This window comes from Aquarana catesbeiana, linkage group LG06 (genome assembly GCF_042186555.1).
Source record: "Aquarana catesbeiana isolate 2022-GZ linkage group LG06, ASM4218655v1, whole genome shotgun sequence".
Taxonomy (NCBI): domain Eukaryota; kingdom Metazoa; phylum Chordata; class Amphibia; order Anura; family Ranidae; genus Aquarana; species Aquarana catesbeiana.
In genome coordinates, this window is record NC_133329.1 from 39,622,020 (window position 1) to 39,644,401 (window position 22,382).

At 41.3% G+C, this 22,382-nt stretch overlaps 1 protein-coding gene across 1 annotated transcript in view; it reads left to right on the top strand.

Annotated features, from left to right (window-relative positions):
• Nucleotides 1-22,382, top strand: part of LOC141147946 (pyrin-like) — a 51,122-nt gene that overhangs the window by 24,422 nt on the left and 4,318 nt on the right. Inside the window, exon 3 of the mRNA XM_073635104.1 lies at nt 8,659-8,748. Coding sequence (XP_073491205.1) covers nt 8,659-8,748 — 90 coding nt within the window. The remainder of the gene's footprint in view (nt 1-8,658; nt 8,749-22,382) is intronic.

The following is a 22,382-nucleotide window of genomic DNA, read 5'->3' on the forward strand; positions in this document are numbered from 1 at the left end:
CCTGCAAACTTATTCTCCATCGACTAACAATCGATAAACATCTTCTGACAATTTACCGATCGTTAACTAACCATCTGGTAACCAAAATGGAAAAACCAAATATGGCTGAAACAACAGCAAAGTCTTCTAATGCCGCGTACACACGGTCGGACTTTTCGTCTACAAAAGTCCGACAGCCTGTCCGACAGACTTTTGGCGGACTTTTGGCGGACTTGCGGCAGACTTTCTTACGAGCAGACTTGCCTACACACGATCACACAAAAGTCCGTCGGATTCGTACGTGATGACATACACCGGACTAAAATAAGGAAGTTGATAGCTAGTAGCCAATAGCTGCCCTAGCGTTTGTTTTTGTCCGTCGGACTAGCATACAGACGAGCGGATTTCTGGGTCCGGCGGAGTTACGACGTAAAGATTTGAAGCATGTTCCAAATCTAAAGTCCGTCAGATTTGAGGCTGGAAAAGTCAGCTGAAAGTCCGGGGAAGCCCACACACGATCGGATTGTCAGCCGGCTTTAGTCCGTCGGCGTCCGTCAAACTTTTGTAGACGAAAAGTCCGACCGTGTGTACGCGGCATAACAAGCAACTAACCAACCACTGAGTTCTAAAGTTCTACTCCCAAACCTATCAGTTTGCTTTTACGCCCCCCCCCCCCCCCCTCGTTTTTAACCTTTTTTCATTTCAGATATCCTTCCACAACACAGTGCAGGAACATCACTACCTTGCCTTCCTGAGCATCTGCTGGGCATCTGTTCGATATCTTCAACATAAAGGTATGAGATGTGCGCCCGGAACTACGATAAACCGCTTGTAAGTACCTCACTTGAACTTCACATGTAGACATGCGGTTTGAAAGGAAATGAGGTGCACATTTCTCATACCCACACCTAACCTGAACTGATCAAGATCTTTATACCAGGTACAATAATACCTCTAGCATCTGCAATCTTATGAGGCCATATGCATCAGTCTTTCAATGGTAGATTTAGGACTTTACAAGACTTTGTGGTAGATAAGCCGATCGTCATCTTAGGAAATCGAGAGTTGTACCTCACTTTTTTCCTTTTAAAAGGACTTATTTGTATGGTTCTATTTTGTTATAACCTACAAGGGAAAAAAAAAAAAAAAAAAAAAAGAAAAGAAGCTTTCAGATGATGTTTTACTACCGTTACTACAAGGACTATACAAATCAATTACAAGCGAAAGGCAAACAGATGGCTCACAATAAAAAACAATTCAATAATCAATATATCAAGCAATAAGCATTATGTTAAATTTCTTTAGACTCTCTCTTCTATATACTGTAAATAGAAGATATATTACAGTAACAGCACACTTTCAGGCTCTCAATCTGGTCTTTTTTCACACAACACATTATAATTGTGAGTTGATCACCATACCCGTCATGATGCCTTTCACGTGTACATCAGTTACTTCTGGAGAATATACATGAGTAGATATATAACACTTGTTAATTTTGGCTATTACAGCTTAAAAGAGTTATATTAGGATTATCGCAAGGTCAACCTACATTCAAACTTACTCATAAAATATGTATTATGTTCTCATTTCTCACAGGAAACATGTCTTGTCTTATATGTTGGCTCCCCCTAGTGACTGTTTTACATAACACCCTAAGATATTAAAATATACATACAGTTGTATAGCTCTATTCTGAATGAGAGAAAGAAGCTATTCTTATATGATTCAATTGAAGGCACTACCACATCAGTTAATAGAGTCCCATATATCTCCATCTCACATAATATATTAAAAAAACAGCTCAGTTATCTAACAAGATAATTCTCCCCAAAACTTATCTTACTCTCCTGAATCCTGAAACATTTATAATATATTAAGCTAACTGCTCCGCAGTGCCATTAAATACACAACAAAGAGAGTGGAAAAAGACTAAGGAAAAATAGATAGAAAAAAACGTCTCTTTCTTTGTTTAAGTACTAGATTTTGTTGCATTAGGATTCCATCTGGGCCTCTTTAGACCTCGAACCCACACAAAGGGTCATATAATTCTCACCCTTTGAACCTACCGGATCTTTCTTTTTAGGGTGGACTAGCAGGTCTAAACCTACCTCCAGAACACCTCAACTCCCATCCTACCTCCCCATTTCTTCCCTTGTTTTTTTTTTTTTTTTTATATCCCTCACCCCCCAGCTAAATTTTTGTACTATATTGAAACTAACCCCATAATTGAACAAACAAAACACAATAAGCTCCTAATTAACAAACACCCTAGACATATTCATCAGAAATTATGGATTTAATAAGTCAGACACCAAACTCACATCTTTGTAATAACTAACAACCAACATGCCCCCTGACAAACTCCAGTCCATTCCATTATGATTAAAATTTCTTTCAATAAACGCAAAAGGCCTCAACATTCCTGAAAAAAGAACCAAATTTCCTAATGAATTTCATAAGCATAAAGCCAATATCATATGCATTCAGGAAACTCACTTCAAAGCTGACAAGATTCCAAAATTCAAGGATAAAAGGTTTTCACTAACTCTTCATGCAACCAATCCGGAAAGGGAAAACAAAAGGAGTTTCAATACTAATTTCGAAGCAGACCCTATTCCAACTACTAGACTCTATGTTAGATCCTGAGGGGAGATACATATTTCTCAAAGGAAAAATAGGACCTCATCCCATAACCATAGCAAACATATATGCACCTAACTCAAAGCAAGTAGCGTTCTTCCGTGAAATAAGAGAGTTATTAACCAGTTTCACTTCAGGCATACTCATCATGGGAGGAGATTTCAATACCCCCGTCAACCCACTCACAGACACTTCAAATGGTACATCGAGCCTTCCTTATAGAGCACAGAAACAAATATTACAGAATAAATACAGAATATTTTGAATGGATAGAGGAGAAGTATGTATAATCTTTAGATTGTGGGTTCAGAGTTCTCCAGACATCATGTAGCATTAAATCTTGTAGTTGTATTTTGATGTCTGGAGAACTCTGAACCCACAATCTAAAGATTATACATACTTCTCCTCTATCCATTAAAAATATTCTAGAATCGACTATTTTTTTTATCCCAACCTGACCTCAAATTACTGAAAAAAATCAACAGTTGAAACCATGACCGTATCTGATCACCATCCTATCTCTATGACACTTACTTTCCCAGAAAAAAAATACCAAAACTAAATCATGGAAACTCAACACATCCATTCTGAAAGACCCCATAAACGTCCAACACCTTAATGACACACTAAAGGACTATTTCTCACAAAATGAAAACAATGAAACCTCATCACTTACACAGTGGGAAGCACACAAGTGTGTCTTTAGGGGAGAATTCATTTTCAAATTAGCTAAACAGAAAAAGGAACAACAATCGAAGATAAAGTCTTTGCTTGTTCAAATCCATAGATTAGAAGCAACTCACAAACGTACGATTGCGGCTGCGACTTTAGATGAACTAACAAACGTTAGAAAGACATTATCTGAGAAATTAAGCATAAAAACGAAAAGACAGTACATTCTACGCCATAAGATATATTATGAACAAGGTAATAAAAGCAAAAGATTGTTAGCGAAAGCAGTTCAGGATAAAAAAGTTGCCTCCACAATACACCAAATTAGAGATAAAAACAGCACTCTACATTCATCCAATGAGGAGATAGCAAAACAAATTGAAAATTATTATCAAACCCTTTATAATATTCCATCAAATTCTAAATGCCCCCATAACTCAGAAAAAAGATCAGAATTAATTAGGGAATTCCTACACAAATATAGCCCATCACAAATAGCAGTAAATACGGCCCGGGAACTTGAAGCCCCTATTTCGGGCCCAGAGTTTTATAAAGCCATCAAGGATATGAAAATAGGTAAAGCTTCAGGTCCAGATGGACTACCCTCACAATATTACAAGACATTCACTAGTGTACTAAAACCTAGATTCTTGAAATCCTTTCATTCCCTCCAATCTGAACAAAATCCACCAAAACAACTACTAGAAGCTCACATCTCCGTAATTCCCAAAGAAGGTAAAGATCCCAGTCAAGTATCAAATTATAGGCCAATTTCCCTGATCAATGTTGATGTAAAGATTTATGCCAAAATATTAGCAAATAGACTTCTCCCCCTACTAACCTCCCTTATATCCCTGGATCAGGTGGGTTTCATTCCCGGTAGAGAAGGACGTGATAACACGATCAAAGCAATAAACATAAACCACTGGCTTACAACTAAAAAGAAACAAGGCTTTTTTCTCTCCCTTGACGCTGAGAAGGCGTTCGACAGAGTGGCCTGGGATTATATCGATGCTGTACTAAAACACATTGGCATTCTACCTCTAATGAGAGCGTATGTTAAAGCTTTATACTCAAATCCAACAGCAAAAGTTTGTGTAAATGGCCACCTGTCGAACGCCTTCACTTTGCGCAATGGTACGAGACAGGGATGCCCCCTATCCCCTCTCTTGTTTGTACTTACACTGGAACCGTTATCAAACAGAATTAGATCTAATCCAAACATAAAGGGAATTCAGATTCATAACCAAACTTACAAAGTCGCAACTTTTGTGGATGATATGCTTCTCTTTCTATCAGACCCTCATATCCATACCCAACCTGATTCAGGATCTAGAGCAATTCCAACTAATATCTAACTTAAAAATCAACCATTCAAAATCCAATGCCCTTAATATCACATTACCACCTTGTTCAATTGAACGCGATAAGAAAAACTTTCCCTTCACATGGGCCAATAATTCCATAACATATCCAGGAATAGAAATCCCTACTAATTTGGATGATCTATTTAAGCTCAACTACACACCAATTTTTTAAAAGAATCCAAAGATGATCTAAAGAGATGGAACTAATTAAATGTCTCATGGTTTGGTAGAGCCTTATTAATTAAGATGACAATCTTACCCCGTTTTCTCTATGTAATGCAAACAATCCCCATTAGTTTACCCTTTATCTTTCTTTATTTCCTTTCGCCCAGCATGCTCATCTTTTATTTGGAGAGGTAAACCCCCCAGAATCAAAACTTCTAGACTAAACATTCCAAAAAACAGAGGAGGAATTGCGCTCCCCGATCTACGCAAATATCACCAGGCAGCCACTTCTAGCGAGAATAGTAGATTGGAACATACATCCAAATGTTAAAGACTGGTTTGCCCTAGAACACGCACAATTCTCCCAACCTGTTCGATCACTTCCATGGATACAGCCAAAACAATCACACAATAGACGCCAAATCCCACCCCCTCATTGGACCCACTCTAGAGATCTTTCAAAATACTTTTAAACCCAACAACCCCTCACCACGGATTGGTCCACTCACCCCTCTTAGGGATAATCTGGACTTTCCCCCAGGAACAGAAAAAAATGTTCTTACAACTGTCTGGCCGAATAAGGATATATTGACCAAACATTTCTAGACACTGCATTCCCTGCCACTGGCTTTCAAATGTCACTCCAACAAAAAAAGAGTGGTTTCACAGAATAAATAATATTGAAAAAATAGAGGAAATAATTAGCATAGCTCAGGAAAACATAACTAAATTCACTTCGATATGGTACAACTGGTTAGAGTTTAAAAAAACCCCAGCCTATAAATCACTCAAAATATAATAGATTAAAACATTATAAAGTAGCCTACAATAAAGATTCACTGTCACGTATTTCAACACTCTCAAATCATTGCCACCCCCTATATCGTTATTTTTATTTTCATCCTTCTCTCCCCCCCTCCTCCCCTCTCCCCACAAGCATATATTCACTTATTTATCAGATAACTGAGTCAGGAAAAAAATTAATATATATTTCTATGCTAAACATTCGCATAAACTGTTTATTTTCAATTCACCTGTTAAGATTTAACTGGCAAATCAATGATAACATCTTGAAGTAAAATTTAATACATTACCAATGTAATCTTATTACTTCCATGATACTTTGTCATTGTTACAATGTATGGTTTCAACTGTTTTTCTTTCATGATCTTTCAATAAAAACTTTATGGAAAAAAAAAAAGAAGAATAAACACTAAGATGAGACAAAACAACAACAACCTCAACTGGACAGGGTCAACAGATACCCCAATACCAAAACAAGGAGGCATGGATTATTTCGACGAGTTTTAGAACAGTTCATTTATGGAAAGAGTGCGTATATGAAGGTTTATAGTCCATAAACTCCTCTAAGCTGGTTATGTCAACGCGTTTTGCATTAGATTGCTTCCTTAGGACAAAAAATGGTTAGGTGTTGAATGACCCTGAATATCAGGTAATGAGCATCACCACACAAGACAGACTAAAGATCTAAAAACATTTGTTCAATAAGCTGGAGAATCTATAGATTATCAGCATTAGCATGCCCGTGTAGAGTCCCCAGATTTGGCGGATTCCGCCCTCTCTGGTAACCAAAGCAAAGACATTTGCTAAACGGAGTATAGTGATGAGAATAAATTAGAGCTCAAGGTTGTGCCCAAGGAGTGACTGACTTGAACACATTGGTTCAGATCTGAGTGTCATAGGTAGAGCCGAAATTCAAGGGAGCCATAAAAATAAGAATATCCCTTTAACCAGCACTTTTGGATATCACGTGCTAAATACCAGATATGGCTGAAAAAGCCTTGTCACTCTTATATTTGAAAAACTCCCTCTTGGAGTCTCATTAATGGAGCCAACACAAAACCCGATAGGGTGGAGGCACCAGGAAGTTCCAGTAATATAGGTTTCCCCTGTCGGGTACGGAACACAAGTTTCTCCCTTCTGTTCTTTTTGACTTCCCATTTTTTGCAACAAACCTGAAGAATGTTCAGAGGTGGAAGGATTATAAAGGGGATATTCTCTCCAGCCTTTTTCATGTCAGTGTCCAATCACCTGCCCAGAACTTATAGTTAAAGACTAAAATCCTTTGTCCCATACTATACTCCAAGTAAAAGAATTTACATGTAAGTCAAAAAACCTATTATTTTGCTCTTACCTACCAATATCCTGCAGCACGCCAGCTAATTCTGTCTCTTTTGGTCTGAAGATTTTCTAAATAAAGTCTCTAAATGAACCTTAGTGAAGACGTCTTCATTCCGGTTGTCTTCAGGGGACTGTTCCTTCTAGTCTTTCAGCCTGACTGAGGCATGTTCTATTACTTCCTTTCCTTCAGGCTGGGTTTAGGCGGAGTGGCTCAAAGTAGGGGTCTGGTGCGTCCCTGTTTACAGTTTCAGGTCTGATTTTGGTCCGGATTTTGGGCTAAATTCATACCTGAAACGGACCAGAATATGCACAGGACGCCTGTGCAACTTGCTCCACAGCCGTCCCGGAGCTGTTTGAACTGGCTCCATTGAGAGCCAGTCACAGGCTCCTGACATGCGAATTGGATGCGTGGAAACCTGCATCCAATTTGCAATAGTGTGAATCTAGCCTTAGACAACTTGCCTACTCTAGTCACCCCTGCTTGTAATTCAGCACATGAAAGCATATGCACCAAGACATTTCCTCATACAAAACTCTATTTTCCTAATAGGTACCACTCACTGTAATAAGTTCTCTCACATTCTCCATTTCATCCACTCAACAAATTTTACCTATAGAACTGATCATAAAATCAGCCTTTCTAAAGTACAAGCTTTTTGGCTCCAAGAATCAATTACATGTTTATGGTTACAGACAGAACTGTACATTGGGTCCAGGATTACATTCTTTCCAAGGTAGCATAGTTCTTCCATTTAAACCAAGAGGTTACCCTGCCAACCTTCTCAGATCCAACTGGAGCTAGTCATCCCTTGAACATAGTGTCTACCCTACAAGCATATTTGTAAGCAATGAAACCTTTAACCATCATCCCACATAAGTCAGAAAGAGACCAGGCAGCCTCTTCAAGAACTATAGTTACTTGGCTGGTAAATACAATACAAAAGGCCTATAAGTTAAAAAATCTCCCAACAACAAGTTCAGGCACAAGTCTACAAGAAGCGTGGCTACATCATGGGCAGCATACTGTAAGATTTCTCCCAAAACATTTTGTAAGGCATAAACTTGGTTGTCAATTCACACTTTCATGACTCTATTATAGAGTAGACCCAGCAGGTCTGACTAAAGATGACTTTGGCAGATCTGTCCTGGGCTGCTAAATCTTTCACGATTAATAACTTGTTTTTTGTGTTTTTTTTTTTTCTTTCATTCCTCCCAACTATGTGATATTTAAAATGCATTGGTATGCTACCATGGTGCTTCAGGTAACCAGAACATTGTATATTTACCTTAGGCAGCATCCATAGACTAAACTATTCATTTAGGGGAGTGGAGCCTAACCCATTGGTATGTGCTATAGCATGCACCAGGAAGGGAACATTAAAATTTGGCAATTTTCAGGTTTCTTTTCTTTTGTGCCCTTGTTAGAATAGAATATTACTTGATTTCTGTCCCATTAATATGACAAGGAGTTGTGAGGAAATTTCCATAATGGAAATGCACAGACTGCAAAAAAAAAGAGAGGGAGAAAGAATTTAACTCTTCCACACTTCATCTAAAATAAAAATGTTTGCTGGAATGAGCTTTTCATTTTCATTTTAGGAAGATTTGATGATGATACCCTCTGCAGATTTATGAAAACAATGTTTAAGGTGTACCAATGTTAATGGGGCTTTTACATTTTATCTTTCAGTCTGTCGCCCAAGCTTTTTTAAAGCAGTATTTGCAAGAAAAAACGTGGAGTTTCTTTCTCATCAGCTGTTTGGTTTTATCCTCTCATCCGGTAAGTCACAGTTAAATATCATTATGAATGCCAGCAAAATATATTTTCCCCTCATTGCAGGAAAACATTGAAAATACATGAAAATTTTGAAAATTCACAAATGCTTTATATAACAGGCTTCAGGCATTCCTTAAAGCCTAACTCCAGGTTTCTTTTCACTGTAGGATCACCCCAGGAGGTGCAGCTGAGAATGACACAGGTTCTCCCGAAATAGTACAGAGACTGCCAGTCACAAGCACAGTTCTATGGACATCAACAATACAGGCTCAGTCCAGGGAATGTCTTTTTAGAATGCGTGGCTGAATAATTTGAAAACAGGAGAGGGGCTCAGGTTTCAGGATACTCCAAAAATAATAGTAGCAATCAATAGGAGGACAAACTTCTAAATCCTTTTAGTAGCAGGCACACAAGAACAGGATAGTAGTATGGTTCGGGGAGGGGGGGGGGCTCGCTCGTCCCTCCTCTTTCCTGACCTGCCGGGCTGCATTCTCGGATAAGGGTCTGGTATGGTTTTGGGGAGGACCTCATGCCGTTGTTTTTTTTTTTTTTACATTTTGGCATGGGGTTGCCCCTCAGGATACCATACTAGGGCCTAGTATGGATTTGGGGGGGAGGGCTCTTGCGTTTGTTTTTTTTTCAACTTTGCATTGCTAACATTGCACACACTTGACCTCAGAGCACATGTCACAAGTCAGATCAGTTAAGATGGTGATCAGACTTGGATGCGACTTCCATTCAATTCTATGGGCTGAAATCACACCCAAGTTGGACCAGAGTAGTGCAGGAACCTTCAACCTTTTCGAAAGTCGAACCGATACAAGTCGGATCAGTTTGGACGGCTCTCATAGGGAGACATTGTTTTGGAAATGTCATGTGACATGTGGGGGGGGGCAAACAAACTGAAAAAAAAAACATCAATTGCAGCTACTGTGCCCATCAAATGCAGCCACTGTGCCATCAAGCGCAGCCACTGTGCCCATCAAAGGCAGCCACTGTGCCCATCAAAGGCAGCCACTGTGCCATCAAACGCAGCCACTGTGCCATCAAACGCAGCCACTGTACCCATAAATTACTGCCAGTGTGCCCATCAATTGCCGCTACTGTGCCCCATCAATTGCTGCCACTGTTCCCATCAATTGCCGCTACTGTGCCCCATCAATTGCTGCCAGTGTGCCCCTCAATTGCTGCCAGTGTGCCCATCAATTGCCGCTACTGTGCCCCATCAATTGCTGCTACTGTGCCCCATAACTTGCTGCCAATGTGCCCATCAATTGCCGCTACTGTGCCCCATCAATTGCTGCTACTGTGCCCCATAACTTGCTGCCAGTGTGCCCATCAATTGCCGCTACTCTGCCCCATCAAATGCTGCCAGTGAGTCACAGCGGCATCCTCCACGTCCGCGCTCCTTGATGTCTCCGGTCCTCTCTATCAGGCGTCCAATCACAGCGCCTGTTGTTTCAGCTAATCAGGTGACAGGTAACAAGACCCGAGCACTTGATTGGCTGAGAGGCGGGTCAGTGTTCCTAACACAACACTGAGTAAACAGCGAATGCACAGCATTGCGCCCGCTGTTTACCATTTTGGAAGCCTATTAGAGCCTATGGCTCTAATCAGGACGCCTATTAGAGCCCACGGCTCTAATAGGGCGCTTCCAAAAAAAATGGCTGCTTTAATTCAGGTGCCCGGCACCCGATAAGGGGCCGGACACCTGAATAGGGGGCAGCAGCGGCGACCATAGATAGATTTATGCAATGCATGAATCTATCTATGGCGAGAGAGAGGTGACAGGAGAGAGGGGGTGGTGTTCCTGCGCCCTTTATGGACGCACCGCCACTGGCTCAGTCTCTATCCAGCAACACTAACATATATCAACCACTCCTATTGAAATAATAAACAAAACAAAGTGACTTGTTGCAAAATATCCTCAGATAAATATAGGGCTGTAAAGTTCTGGCAGTTAGCCAGACATCCTTCCATCCACCATATAGTTCAGAGTGAGTGTGCAGACGTTCTGTGGGAAAGAGCATTGATTCTTTTGAATAGCAATATGATTGTGTCACGGGTCATCTAACAATGGCAATCCGATGCCACAAGCTGCAATGCTCACCTCCATAGCTTCACTGTCTCCATGTCATAGTTGATCAGTGTCAGGGCCATCTTTAATATCGATTGGACCCTGGGCAAACATTTACTTGGGCCCTCTCAAATCCACTTATCAACTATTTGCGGGCAGTGCAGGCTCAAGGTGCAGCTGCTTTGGGCCCCATAACAATGGCTGGGCCCGGGGCAGTTTCCCCTTTTGCCCTGCATTAAAGACGACCCTGATCAGTGTGCCAAGAGTGGTTAACTTACATGCCCTTGTGTACTGTCAGCTGTTTGCTCCAGAGTGGATGACGGGTATTAAGTTGCTTCTGTGATCCCAGCAGCCATGACTCCTTGTTAGTGGCCACCTGTCCTCTTTACTCGCCACTGCTCACAAAGAACAGCCTAAATTATAGTCTGCATGTCCGTGACTCTGTGGTGTGTAGCCTGAGGGCTACTATCAATGCATTTTCCCACCTAGTGTGGCTGCAGGCTTCCTCAGGATCAGCAGGGGGCGCACTCTCTCACCTCAATTAATAAAGTCCTATCCCTTAATGGGATCTTTTTATTGTGGGAGGCACCTCCTAAGTCTAATCACTCTACACATTACCACAAGAAATACAAGGATAGTCATGTGATCGCCCCAGTTAGGACAATCTGGCTTTAAACAGCCCCTCTTTTAAAGCAACATTAAATACAAAAAATGTACAAAATAGTACTTAGTACTCTTGAAAAATGAAATAATAATTATACAAAAATCACTATGGAAAACAAAAAAAGTATCAATATTTTTACCTTTTAAGAAAGCTCCAAAAAGGTAAATAAAATAGAATGAAAAACAAAATTAAAGTGTTTCTATATAACCCATTAATATGAAAATAGTTTACCCCCCCGTGCCCACAGCTTATAAATCTTCTTTTTACATTAAAATACTGTCACTATATACCTTTTTGGCTGATCTGTATACCACGGTCACATGATAAACTGCAGGGTCTGTCCCAGTGCTGAGTGTTCAGGTAGGAGGAGATTTCCACTATAGCCTGTGTCCTCATGCTGTTATGGGAGGCTGATCATCCATCAATCAAGATGTGACATCCCACCCACTGTTCTTTTTTTAGTTACTGGGTATGGAGAAGGAGGGAGGGACTGGGCTGTCATTTAGGATCTGTATACACACCCACATGTGTGATGTCAATACCATGGGACCTGAAAAGCTCAGCTCAACAAGGAAATATTCTCTCCAGCAATAGAGACCAAACTGAGCATGTGCAGCTTTACTACCCTCCATGTGTATTATCTGGAATTGCCAAGACATCCTGCAGGATCAAAGAGCCTTTTTACACAATGCAGAGGATTAACCCCTTAAGTTCCACAGTGAGTATAACAAGCATGCTATTCTGTATATACAGACTGATTTTTACTACTGTGGGTTTAGTAACACTTTACGTCTCAGTAAGATGCCTTTGAGAAAGAGGAGATATTTAGTCCTCAAGGAAAACACCAAGATTCAGTTCAGTGTTCAAGCCTACCTAAGTTTAAAATCCTTTAACTTAAAGTTAAAATCTTTTTTTTGATCTAGTGAAGGACCTTATCAAAGTCCCCCCCTCTGTTGTTACAGGTTCAGAGCATAGAAATCCTTTACCTGAAAGCCCTTTGTACTCCCTTTTGTGGACCTCTCTAAAACCATATGGTTAACTTTTTCACCCTGTTCTTCCCTTGGGCGATTTCTAATAATGCGAAGATGTTCACCTATGTGGACTTTTAGCTATCTTTTTGTTTTACCTATATAAAATTTCTTACAGGGGCACTCAATCATATAGCGTATCCAACTGCTTGAGCCTTCCTCTGGATCAACTGTGGGTATAGGATTGGGTATATGGGATTGTATGATATTTTTTTATTTTATTTAAAAAAAAAATTTATGGTTGAACTAGATGGACTTGTGTCTTTTTTCAACCTGACTAACTATGATGAAGCCCCTTATTTGGTAAGATCTGGATCCATCAGCATTCGTGAACATCTTTGTTTTTTTCAATGAACGGGCAGATGGCACAATGTCCACATGGGTGCATACCCATTATCTTTGGTAACCAAGTCTCCGGAGTGCTTTTTGTATATTCTGAATGGACCAATACATCCTTTAACTTATTCATTCTACAGGCAACCACTTGTGGTTTATTCCCTACCATTTTCTCAATTTCAGGATTCGAAGTAAGGACATGCCAATGCTTGTCCAGTATGGAGCTTGCCTCTTTTTATTGTGACCCATATTTTGTGATGAACCTAATCGGTTCCTGTTTCTCCTCTTTCTGTCTTTCTGCTGCCTCTATGTACCTATAGGAGGCTTTGGCATTCGGTACCCATAGCTTTCTTGAGTGCCCTCCTAAGCACTTAATGGCTATATTCATGTTCCCTGACCCTCCTATACATCATAGTTGCTTCCTTTCTGAATTGGGCTCTGCGTGATGACTTGTTGCATGCAATAGGGCATTTGCCGCAGTATCTTTTCTAAAAGTTTGTGTGCTAAGATGACTTTCCCTCCCTTAAGATGTATAAATGCAGGAAGTAAATTTCATAGGGATTTCATAAGGATGGTGCTTATAGGTCAATCTAATATTCAGTTAATTTCTACCCAGTTCACTAATTAACTCATTTAATTGCTCAAAGGACCCATTCCACGCCATCATCACGTCATCAATGTACCTTATCTATGCTACCACATGGGCAAGGTACATTTGCAAAATGGGATGGCTGTCAGGGCTGTTTAAACTGTAGGTAGCTGTTAGGTACCTGGTGTTGAGCCTGTCTTAGGAGGAGAAGACCTCTCTTACGACTCTGGTTCAGGGACCACTGGAGTGGAGACAGTGGTTTCATGAGCACAGCGGGGTAGGAGTGTCTGAGCAGGTTGCAGTGGCAGATGTGATGCTGGATGAGAACTCCCAGGAAGGTAGAACTGCAGCAGATGACTGGAAGGCAGCAGACCAGCGACCACAGGACCGGTGGTAGCCGAAGCAGCGTCTACAAGACTTGGACAGGACACAGCACACTTGGAGCAAGGCAGAAGATTAGTCAGGCAGGCCGGATCAGCACGGGTAGACAAGCAGGCTGGAGCAGCAGGCTGGAGCAAGGTCAGAAGGCAGGCAAGGTTCGGCAACAGAGATCAGGCAGAAGTTCAAAAGCAGGGTCAGACAAGCCGGGGTCGGAACTGGAGAGGTCAGAGAGGTCAGACAAAAGCCGGGTTGGTAATCACAGGAACAACTAGCAGAATCAGGAATGTGGGTGCAGAGCTGCAGATGAACAGCGCCGCACAAGTGTAGCTGAGCCCCTCTTATAGGGCCACTGGCACCAAACAACATTAGCGCACGCCCGTCACGCGCATGCACCCGTTGCGCGTGCCCCCATTGCACGCGCACCCGTACTCGTCGCACATTTGCGTGCGCCCGTGGCGCGCGGCGAGGCTTACACACACGCCGATACTCAGATTGACCAGCGGCGCGCGTGCGCATGCCTGTTCGCACTTCCCGTGCTGGTGGATCCCTGACAGTAGCAGCATACAGTATACAGAGATTTGTTTCAGTAGCGATACCAGGACTTCCTGTCCCATTTCCAGAACAAGACCAAGGTGAGCTGAGTGCTGCTCTTCCCTTCACAGGAAGCTTCGTACAATGCCTTGCAAAAGTATTCACTCCCCTTGGCATTTTTTGTGTTTTGTTGCCTCACAACCTGGAATTAACATGGCTTGTTTGAGGATTTGCATCATTTAATTTACAGAACATGCCCACAACTTTGAAGATGTTTTTTTTTATTGTGAAGCAAACAACAAATAGGACAAAATAACAGAAAAAGTCAATGTGCATTACTATTCACCCCCCTAAAGTCAATACTTTGTAGAGCCACCTTTCGCGGCTATCACAGCTCAAAGTCGCTTTGGATAAGTCTCTATGAGCTTGCCACATCTTACCACTGGGATTTTTGCCCATTCCTCCTCAAACCTTCAGCTCCTTCAAATTGGATGGTTTGCGCTTGTGAACAGCAATCTTTAAGTCTGACCACAGATTTTCTATTGAATTGAAGTCTGGGCTTTGACTAGGCCATTCCAACACATTTACATGTCTCCCCTTAAACCACTCAAGTGAAGGTGGACCTCCGTCCTAGCTTCAAATCACACACAGTGGTACAGGTTTTGCTCAAGAATATCCCTGTATTTAGCACCATCATCTTTCCCTCAACTCTGACCAGTTTCCCAGTCCCGACTGCTAAAAAACATGCCCACAGCATGATGCTGCCACCACCATGTTTCACTGTGGGGATGGTGTTCTTTGGGTGATGTGATGTGTTGGGTTTGTGCCAGTCATAGCATTTTCTTTGATGGCCAAAAAGTTCAATTTTAGTCTCATCAGACCAGAGCACCTTCCTCCATACATTTTGGGAGTCTCCCACATGCCTTTTCCCAAACTCAAAACGTGCCATTTTGTTTTTTGCTGAAAGTAATGGCTTTCTTCTGGCCACTCTGCCATAAAGCCCAACTCTATGGAGCGTACGGCTTATTGTGGTCCTATGTACAGATACTCCAGTCTCTGCTGTGGAACTCTGCAGCTCCTCCAGGGTTACCTTCGGTCTCTGTGCTCCTCCCTGATTAATGCCCTCCTTGCCCGGTCCGTGAGTTTTGGTGTGCGGCCGTCTCTTGGCAGGTTTGCTGTTGTGCCATGTTCTTTTTATTTGGTTATGATATATTTGATGGTGCTCCTAGGGATCATCAAAGATTTGGATATTTTTTTATAACCTAACCCTGACTTGTACTTCTCAACAACATTGTCCCTTACTTGTTTGGAGAGTTCCTTGGTCTTCATGGTAGAGTTTGGTTAGTGGTGCCTCTTGCTTAAGTGTTGCAGCCTCTGGGGCCTTTCAGAAAGGTGTGTATATGTAATGACAGATCATGTGACACTTAGATTGCACACAGATGGACATCATTTCACCAATTATGTGACTTCTGAAGGTAATTGGTTGCACCAGAGCTTTTTATGGACTACATAACAAAGGGGGTGAATACATACGCACATGCCAATTATCAGTTTTATGTATATATTTTTCTAATTTTACTTCACCAACTTAGACTATTGTGTTCTGATCCATCACATATAATTCAGATTTTTAAAAAAAACATTGAACTAAAGGCTGTAATGTAATAAAATAGGTAAAAAGCCAAGGGGGGTGAAAACTTTTGCAAGGCACTGTAGCTTGGCCCAAACAAACTATTTAAAGTAAAATGTAACTTGGACTTAGGCTTTAAAGTTTTACATGGTGTCACGGCACAGTACGATGTTTAACGACAGCCTTATCGACCGTGTACTCTGGCAGCACAATTTTTTTTTCTTTTATACTTAGCTCTGTTTACAGTAGCAGCATCCCAAGCTATCTTCCTAAATACATTAAATACATTAGAGTTATAGCCCCTAGGTTTAGAAAAATTAGAGGGGAGATTGTAACCGAAAATTGAACCCTACTTAAATCGATGAAACCCAAACTTAGCAGCTATCCCCACTATAATCTCTGGCAGGGAATCTTGATTTTAAATGCAAACATTATTTTGTTTAGTTTTAGATGGGGTACAGAGGGATTAGAGCACCTGTAAGTTTTAATTCGGCATGGGGACATTTAGCAATGTGAAAAAAATGAGAAAAAAAAAATAAAAAAATACAGTGAGAGAGGATCCTTTTAATGAGACTTTAAGGGTGACTTGGGAAGAAAAAAACAACCTTTTGGAATACTTGCTTAGGCGATGCCTTTAAGTTGTATGTGGGGTTACAGAACAGTACAACATTTTAAAGATAGTTTCAGCTAATTTTTTGGCATCACATATCTTAGGAGTTTATTGAATTTTTTTAAATGTTTACATTTAGCTTGACTTGCATACAACAGTGTCAGCCCAATATGATTTATTTCAACTTGACAAAAGGCTTCTTTAGCTAGCTTTGGTTGTGGCTCTGAATTCTTATCAAGCGGTAGCAGGCCTGCAATTACCAGTGGAAGTAGCAATAACAACAAATCAAAAAGCCATTGAAAAAGGCAAAACTTCTTTTTTTTCCATTTTGGATAGAGTAAGGGAAGGTTATAACCCTTGCCAGTTTTTCTGCCATCTGTTTCCCATTGAGGAGATTTTCCTTCACTTCAAGTCAAAAACAGGATATGAGACAAAATAACTAAAAAGTTATCACAAGATGGTATCTCCAGCCGGAGAGACTGGCCAAAATGTTCCACTCCACGGACCCCGGCTGCTTCAGGGGCTGTCTGCTCAGGGGTTCCCTGGCACATATCTTCTGGGAATGTCCAAGATTGAGGCCTTTCTGGTGCAGGATTTTCCGCATGATTAAGAAAGTTACTGGAGTCCAGATCCCGAGATCCCCCGCCTTAGCTCTATTAAACGATCACTTACCTAAAACACCTAAACTGGCACGTAAATTGATTCATTTCATTTTGCTGGGAGCTAAGCTATCTATTGCCAAGGCATGGAAACAACCTAGGGTTTCCTTCAAAGCGGCTACCCGCAAAATCTCTTGGATCATGGCCCAAGAGAAACTTGCCAGTACCCTGAACAACACCAAAGAGAAATTTGAAGCTATTTGGGAACCCTGGGCCAACTTCATGGGCATTTCCCTGATTCCAGGGATTCAACCATGATGCGTGGGGCTGCCTCGGGGTTGGGGGGGAGTCCTCCCGCGGATTGGCTTCTGACTACTCTTCTCTCTCCCTTCCTCTCTTCCCCCTCTCATCTCTACTCCTTTTCTTCTTCTTTCTTCTTTTTTATTTATCTGTTTGATTTAACAAGTTGATGAGTTGTCTGTTTTATTACATGCCGCAGTAGGGAACCCTGGGGGTCATTCCCCCAAGAAAAGCTTATGACGTAGGTTTTAACGGCTTTGTTAGACGCCAAGTGCCTTTTTATGTCTGCTGAGGGGGGGGACGGGGATGGGTTGGAGAGCTCCGTTCTAGCACAGTGTGTTCCCATTCGGGGTGCTGTCGGTCTCTCCCTCCCCCCCCTCCTCTCAACCAGCTCAATTCTCAAGGTTCTATGGTTTACGTGCTCGAACTTTGTACTAGAATGGTAGTATTGTACTGTCTCAGCCTAGAATCCTACTCATACCTACTCTCTCAAGTTTGAACTGTACCCCCTAGGGGGTTTGATTTTCCCTGCTGTGTACTCCCTCATTTAATGCTGATGATTTGTAAGCTTTTTCCTGAAAATTCAATAAAATACTTTGAAAGAGAAAATAACTAAAAAGTGAGAGAATCTGAACTTCACAATAAATTTGAGATCCCAAAAAGCCTTTTCTTCTCCTATCTTCAAATTAAGTATTTTTTTTGCTCTAAATCATCATCCCTGTCCTTGGAAAAGCCTAATGCATTCAAATTATTATGTGCTCAGGGCCCATGTCAACCCAGCCTTTTTTCATCCATATATAGAATTCTCCGTGAATCTACCCCGCTTACAGATGTTTCCCATACCTATATGCAGGAGTGGGCCAAAATTATTCAGACACGTCTTTCTCTCCCACAATGACAAAGAATTTGGGACTCAATATCCAAAGCTTAAAGGTGCGTGGAGCAGAGTGAGACAGCTTATAAAATCCTCTTGCTCTGGTACAGAACCCAAGAAGTTCTTCATAAGTATGACCCCTCCATTCCCCAGACCTGTTGGAGATGCCTTAAAGATGTGGGTACGCACTATCACATTTTCTGGGATTGCCCCATGATCCGATCTTTTTGGATCTCGGTGCAATCTCTCCTTCAGGAGCTTTTTGAGTGAGATTTTCCTCTAGACCAAGTTCATTATCTATTGAGTCTCCCAAGCCCGGGTGTCTCCAAACATACCAGGAAATTGGTGACTTTTATTTTACTAGCTGCTAAAAGAGTAATACCCACCTGTTGTTTATTCTCTAATCCTCCTACACAGTCCCAACTATTACAGACCATAGCTCACATACGCAGAATGGAACGTTTGACAGCAGTGCTTCATGACTCTCTATTCCACTTTTCAAATGTGTGGGATAATTCTCGATTTAACTCAGAAGCAATTCCCCCCACCCCTGATTGAACACTCTCCTTATTAGATTATCCCTATTTCTATCCCCTATTTCTATCCATATGACAGCTGTTTTGTCAAAATAAATTGTGTATCCCTTCCCTCTTTTTTTTCTTGATGTTCTTAAATGTTATAGTTCTTTATCATGTTGTACCTCATTGGCCTAAATGATGGAGCCACAATGGGGTTATGAGATATTCCCCTCGCACACTTAATCAGCTCCACTGGTCAAGTGGTAAATGTTCCTTTTATGACCGTTTATACCTTATTGTATTGTGCTGTTACATGTACAGCTTTATTTGATATGACATGCTTTTTGGCTATGTTCCTCTGATATTGTTCTTTGTATTGTTTTGGAAAACCCAGTAAATATACAATTATAAAAAAAAAGTGAGAGAATCCTTGGTTGTGACTATTGGCACCAGAACTAGTTTCCCTACTGGAAGATTTCCTCTATTTCTGTTCTGGCGACATTCCAAAATGTGGAACTTATTTTCACTTTTGGTGCTAATGATAAACAACACAAATAGCCAGGGTGAATCTTCCTAACAGGGAATAAGACAGTGATAAATACACAACAGGGATTCTAATTCATTTTCATTCTATCCAAAGCTTAAAAAAAAAGTTGTATGCATTAAAAAATAATAATTTGTAGAAATCGGGAAGCAACACAATGATAGTATAGTTTGTGAGATTTTTCACAGTACCACACTGCATTGTTTTTAAAAAAATAATAAAATGTCAAAACATAGTGTCCATAACCACAAGATCACAACCTGTCACATACCTGGTAGAAGACTGAAATGACAAGGGTGGGGGGTGGACTTGTATTTTTAGCCCAAGCACCCCTGAACGTGGGACAGATGGTGCTAAGGAAGAGTAGAAACATATGTGCCAAAAGATGTTGCTTGTAGGACCTTTTAGTCATAATGGACCAGCAGAACATAAAGGCTGAAGTGTCAGGCAAGCATTCAGTGAGACCACAGGAAGAACCAGCACTGGTTTAAAGAGAACTTTGTCATCCCAAACTCACTGTTTAGGTAGACAGGCAGTAGAAAATGGTTATCAAAGTCCAAAGCAGAATCTTGGAGCAGACCAGCATAGGCACTGGACAAGTAATGTGGGACCAAATCAGAGGCAATAGCAAAGTCACCGAGCAGGCAAGGGTTAGCAAAGAGTGGGCAGCGAAGTACCTAGTCATGAGCATGATCAAAGGCTGAGATGGAGCCAAAGTCAAAACCTGAATAAGCAATGCTACAAACAGAATCCAAGGGTAAGTCAGCAGTCAACTGGGTCAGGGAGGAAGAACATAGAGAACGCAGGTTGCAAAGTACAAGCTGAAGATCAGTCAGCATTGACAGTAAAGCAGGCTATTTTGTAATTAGGCACTATGGCACAACAGCTGAAGATGGGCGTTGTCACATCTGTTTTGTATCTGGGATCAGGCTTGGAGGCCAGTGGCTGTACCAGTAAAGAGGTTCACACAGTAATCAACTGGATAAAGCTGGAGAGACAGCACAATAACCTGGTAAACAGTAAACAGGGACATGGCCTAAACAGGAAGTTTATGGGAGGAGCAAAGAGTTCAAGGTTAATCAGAGACTAGGTGCCATGCAAGAATGTCCATGGGACCAGACAGGAAGTTGTCCAGCATTTCAGATGGCACAGAAAAAAGAGCCACAGCAAGACACTGCAAAGGTCCTGAGTGTACATTCATGTATATATGTACAATCATGTGTAAGCTGCGAAGTGTAGGTGTCTGCACAGCCTTGACTCTATGCACAGAACTCTAAAGAAAGATATGCACACTTGAAAGCTGGTTAAAAAGTATTCCTCAATATATTCACACATTACCTGAAGCCCCTCCGATTAGAAGTGTTGCAGCTGAGGTCAGGCTGCGGAAACATTGCGTGGTACATTTACAGTGGTGGAATAGACCCAGAAAGATGGTACTCATTGCAGGTGTGTGCTTTTTTTCAACTGGATGACACTCAAAAGTTTAGTCCTATAGCATCAGCAGTGGGTATTTTGTAGTCATTGGTAATCCAAGACTGGTTCATGGTAATGAAAGTCAGCCAGTCCATACTGTCAGTGGATAAGTGGATTAATCTCCTAACAAAACCTCCTGCTGCCCTGTAGGCACTCTCAGAATCCAGTGCATACTGGCCACTGGTCTAGCCTGGAAACTTAATAATCCATGTCTTCCCTGCATCAGCCCTGGACCAAATGTATTCAGCAATTATGTGGTTCAAGTGCTGCCTGTAAAATGGCATGGCCACTTTGGTTTAACCACTTCAACCCCAGAAGGTTTTATTCCCTTAATGACCAGAGCATTTGTTTTGCGATACGGCACCGCGTTGCTTTAGCTGACAGTTGCGTGGTCGTGGGATGCTGTACCCAAGCAAAATTGACGTCTTTTTTTTCCCCACAAACAGAGCTTTCTTTTGGTGGTATTTTATCACCTCTGCGGTTTTTATTTTTTGTGCTTTAAACAAAAAAGAGCGACAATTTAAAAAAATATATATATTTTTTTTTTAGTTTTTGCTAAAATAAATATTCCAAATTTTGTTTTAAAACAAATTTCTTCATCAGTTTAGCTCAATATATATTCTTCTACATAATTTTGGTAAAAAAAATATTGCAATAAGCATATATTTCTTTTTCTTTTTTACTAGTATTGGTGGCGATCAGTGATGTTTTAGCAGGACTGCGACATTGCGGCGAACAGATCGGACACTTTTGACACTTTTTTGGGACCATTGACATTAATACAGCCATCAGTGCTATAACAATGCACTAATTAATGTATAAATGTCACTGGCAGGGAAGGGGTTAAAACTAGAGGGCGATCAAGGGGTTAAATATGTCCCCTCAGTGTGTGTTCTAACTGTGGGGGGATGGGAGTGACTAGAGGAGGAGACTAATTTCTGTTCCTAACTAATAGGAACACACAATCTGTCTCTCCTCTACTAACAGAACTGTGATTGGTGTGTTTACACACACAGATCCCCGTTTTGTTTCTCGTGCCTGGGATCGCGGGTGGCCGACGGTCATTGCGACCGCCGGGTATGCGCATCGTGTCCCCCACCATTGCTGCTCCTTGTTTTAGTGATCAAAGAATTTTAGGCATATTGGTAACCAGAGCGGATCCTGCAACTATAAGGAAATGTGTGAAAGGGGCTCATGCACATTTTGTGTTCCCTCTGGGATAGTGGCAAGATGTCAGTCATATTAGTCTTTTATCAGGGTTCCAATAGGATAGCCACCGAATTGTGATCCCTCTCTTTGATGTCCCGAGTCCTGGAGTCCTTGCTCAGGCATTTGAGCACAAAAGACCCTTTTGCCACAAATTGCCTGTCATAGAGGACCCCAAGATTTCACTGTTTCTGGGGACAACATTGTCCTCAACAATCTCACTCCAACCAGTATAACTCCTAGGGTTTAAAAGGGTGAAATTCCCACTTTGAAGTCT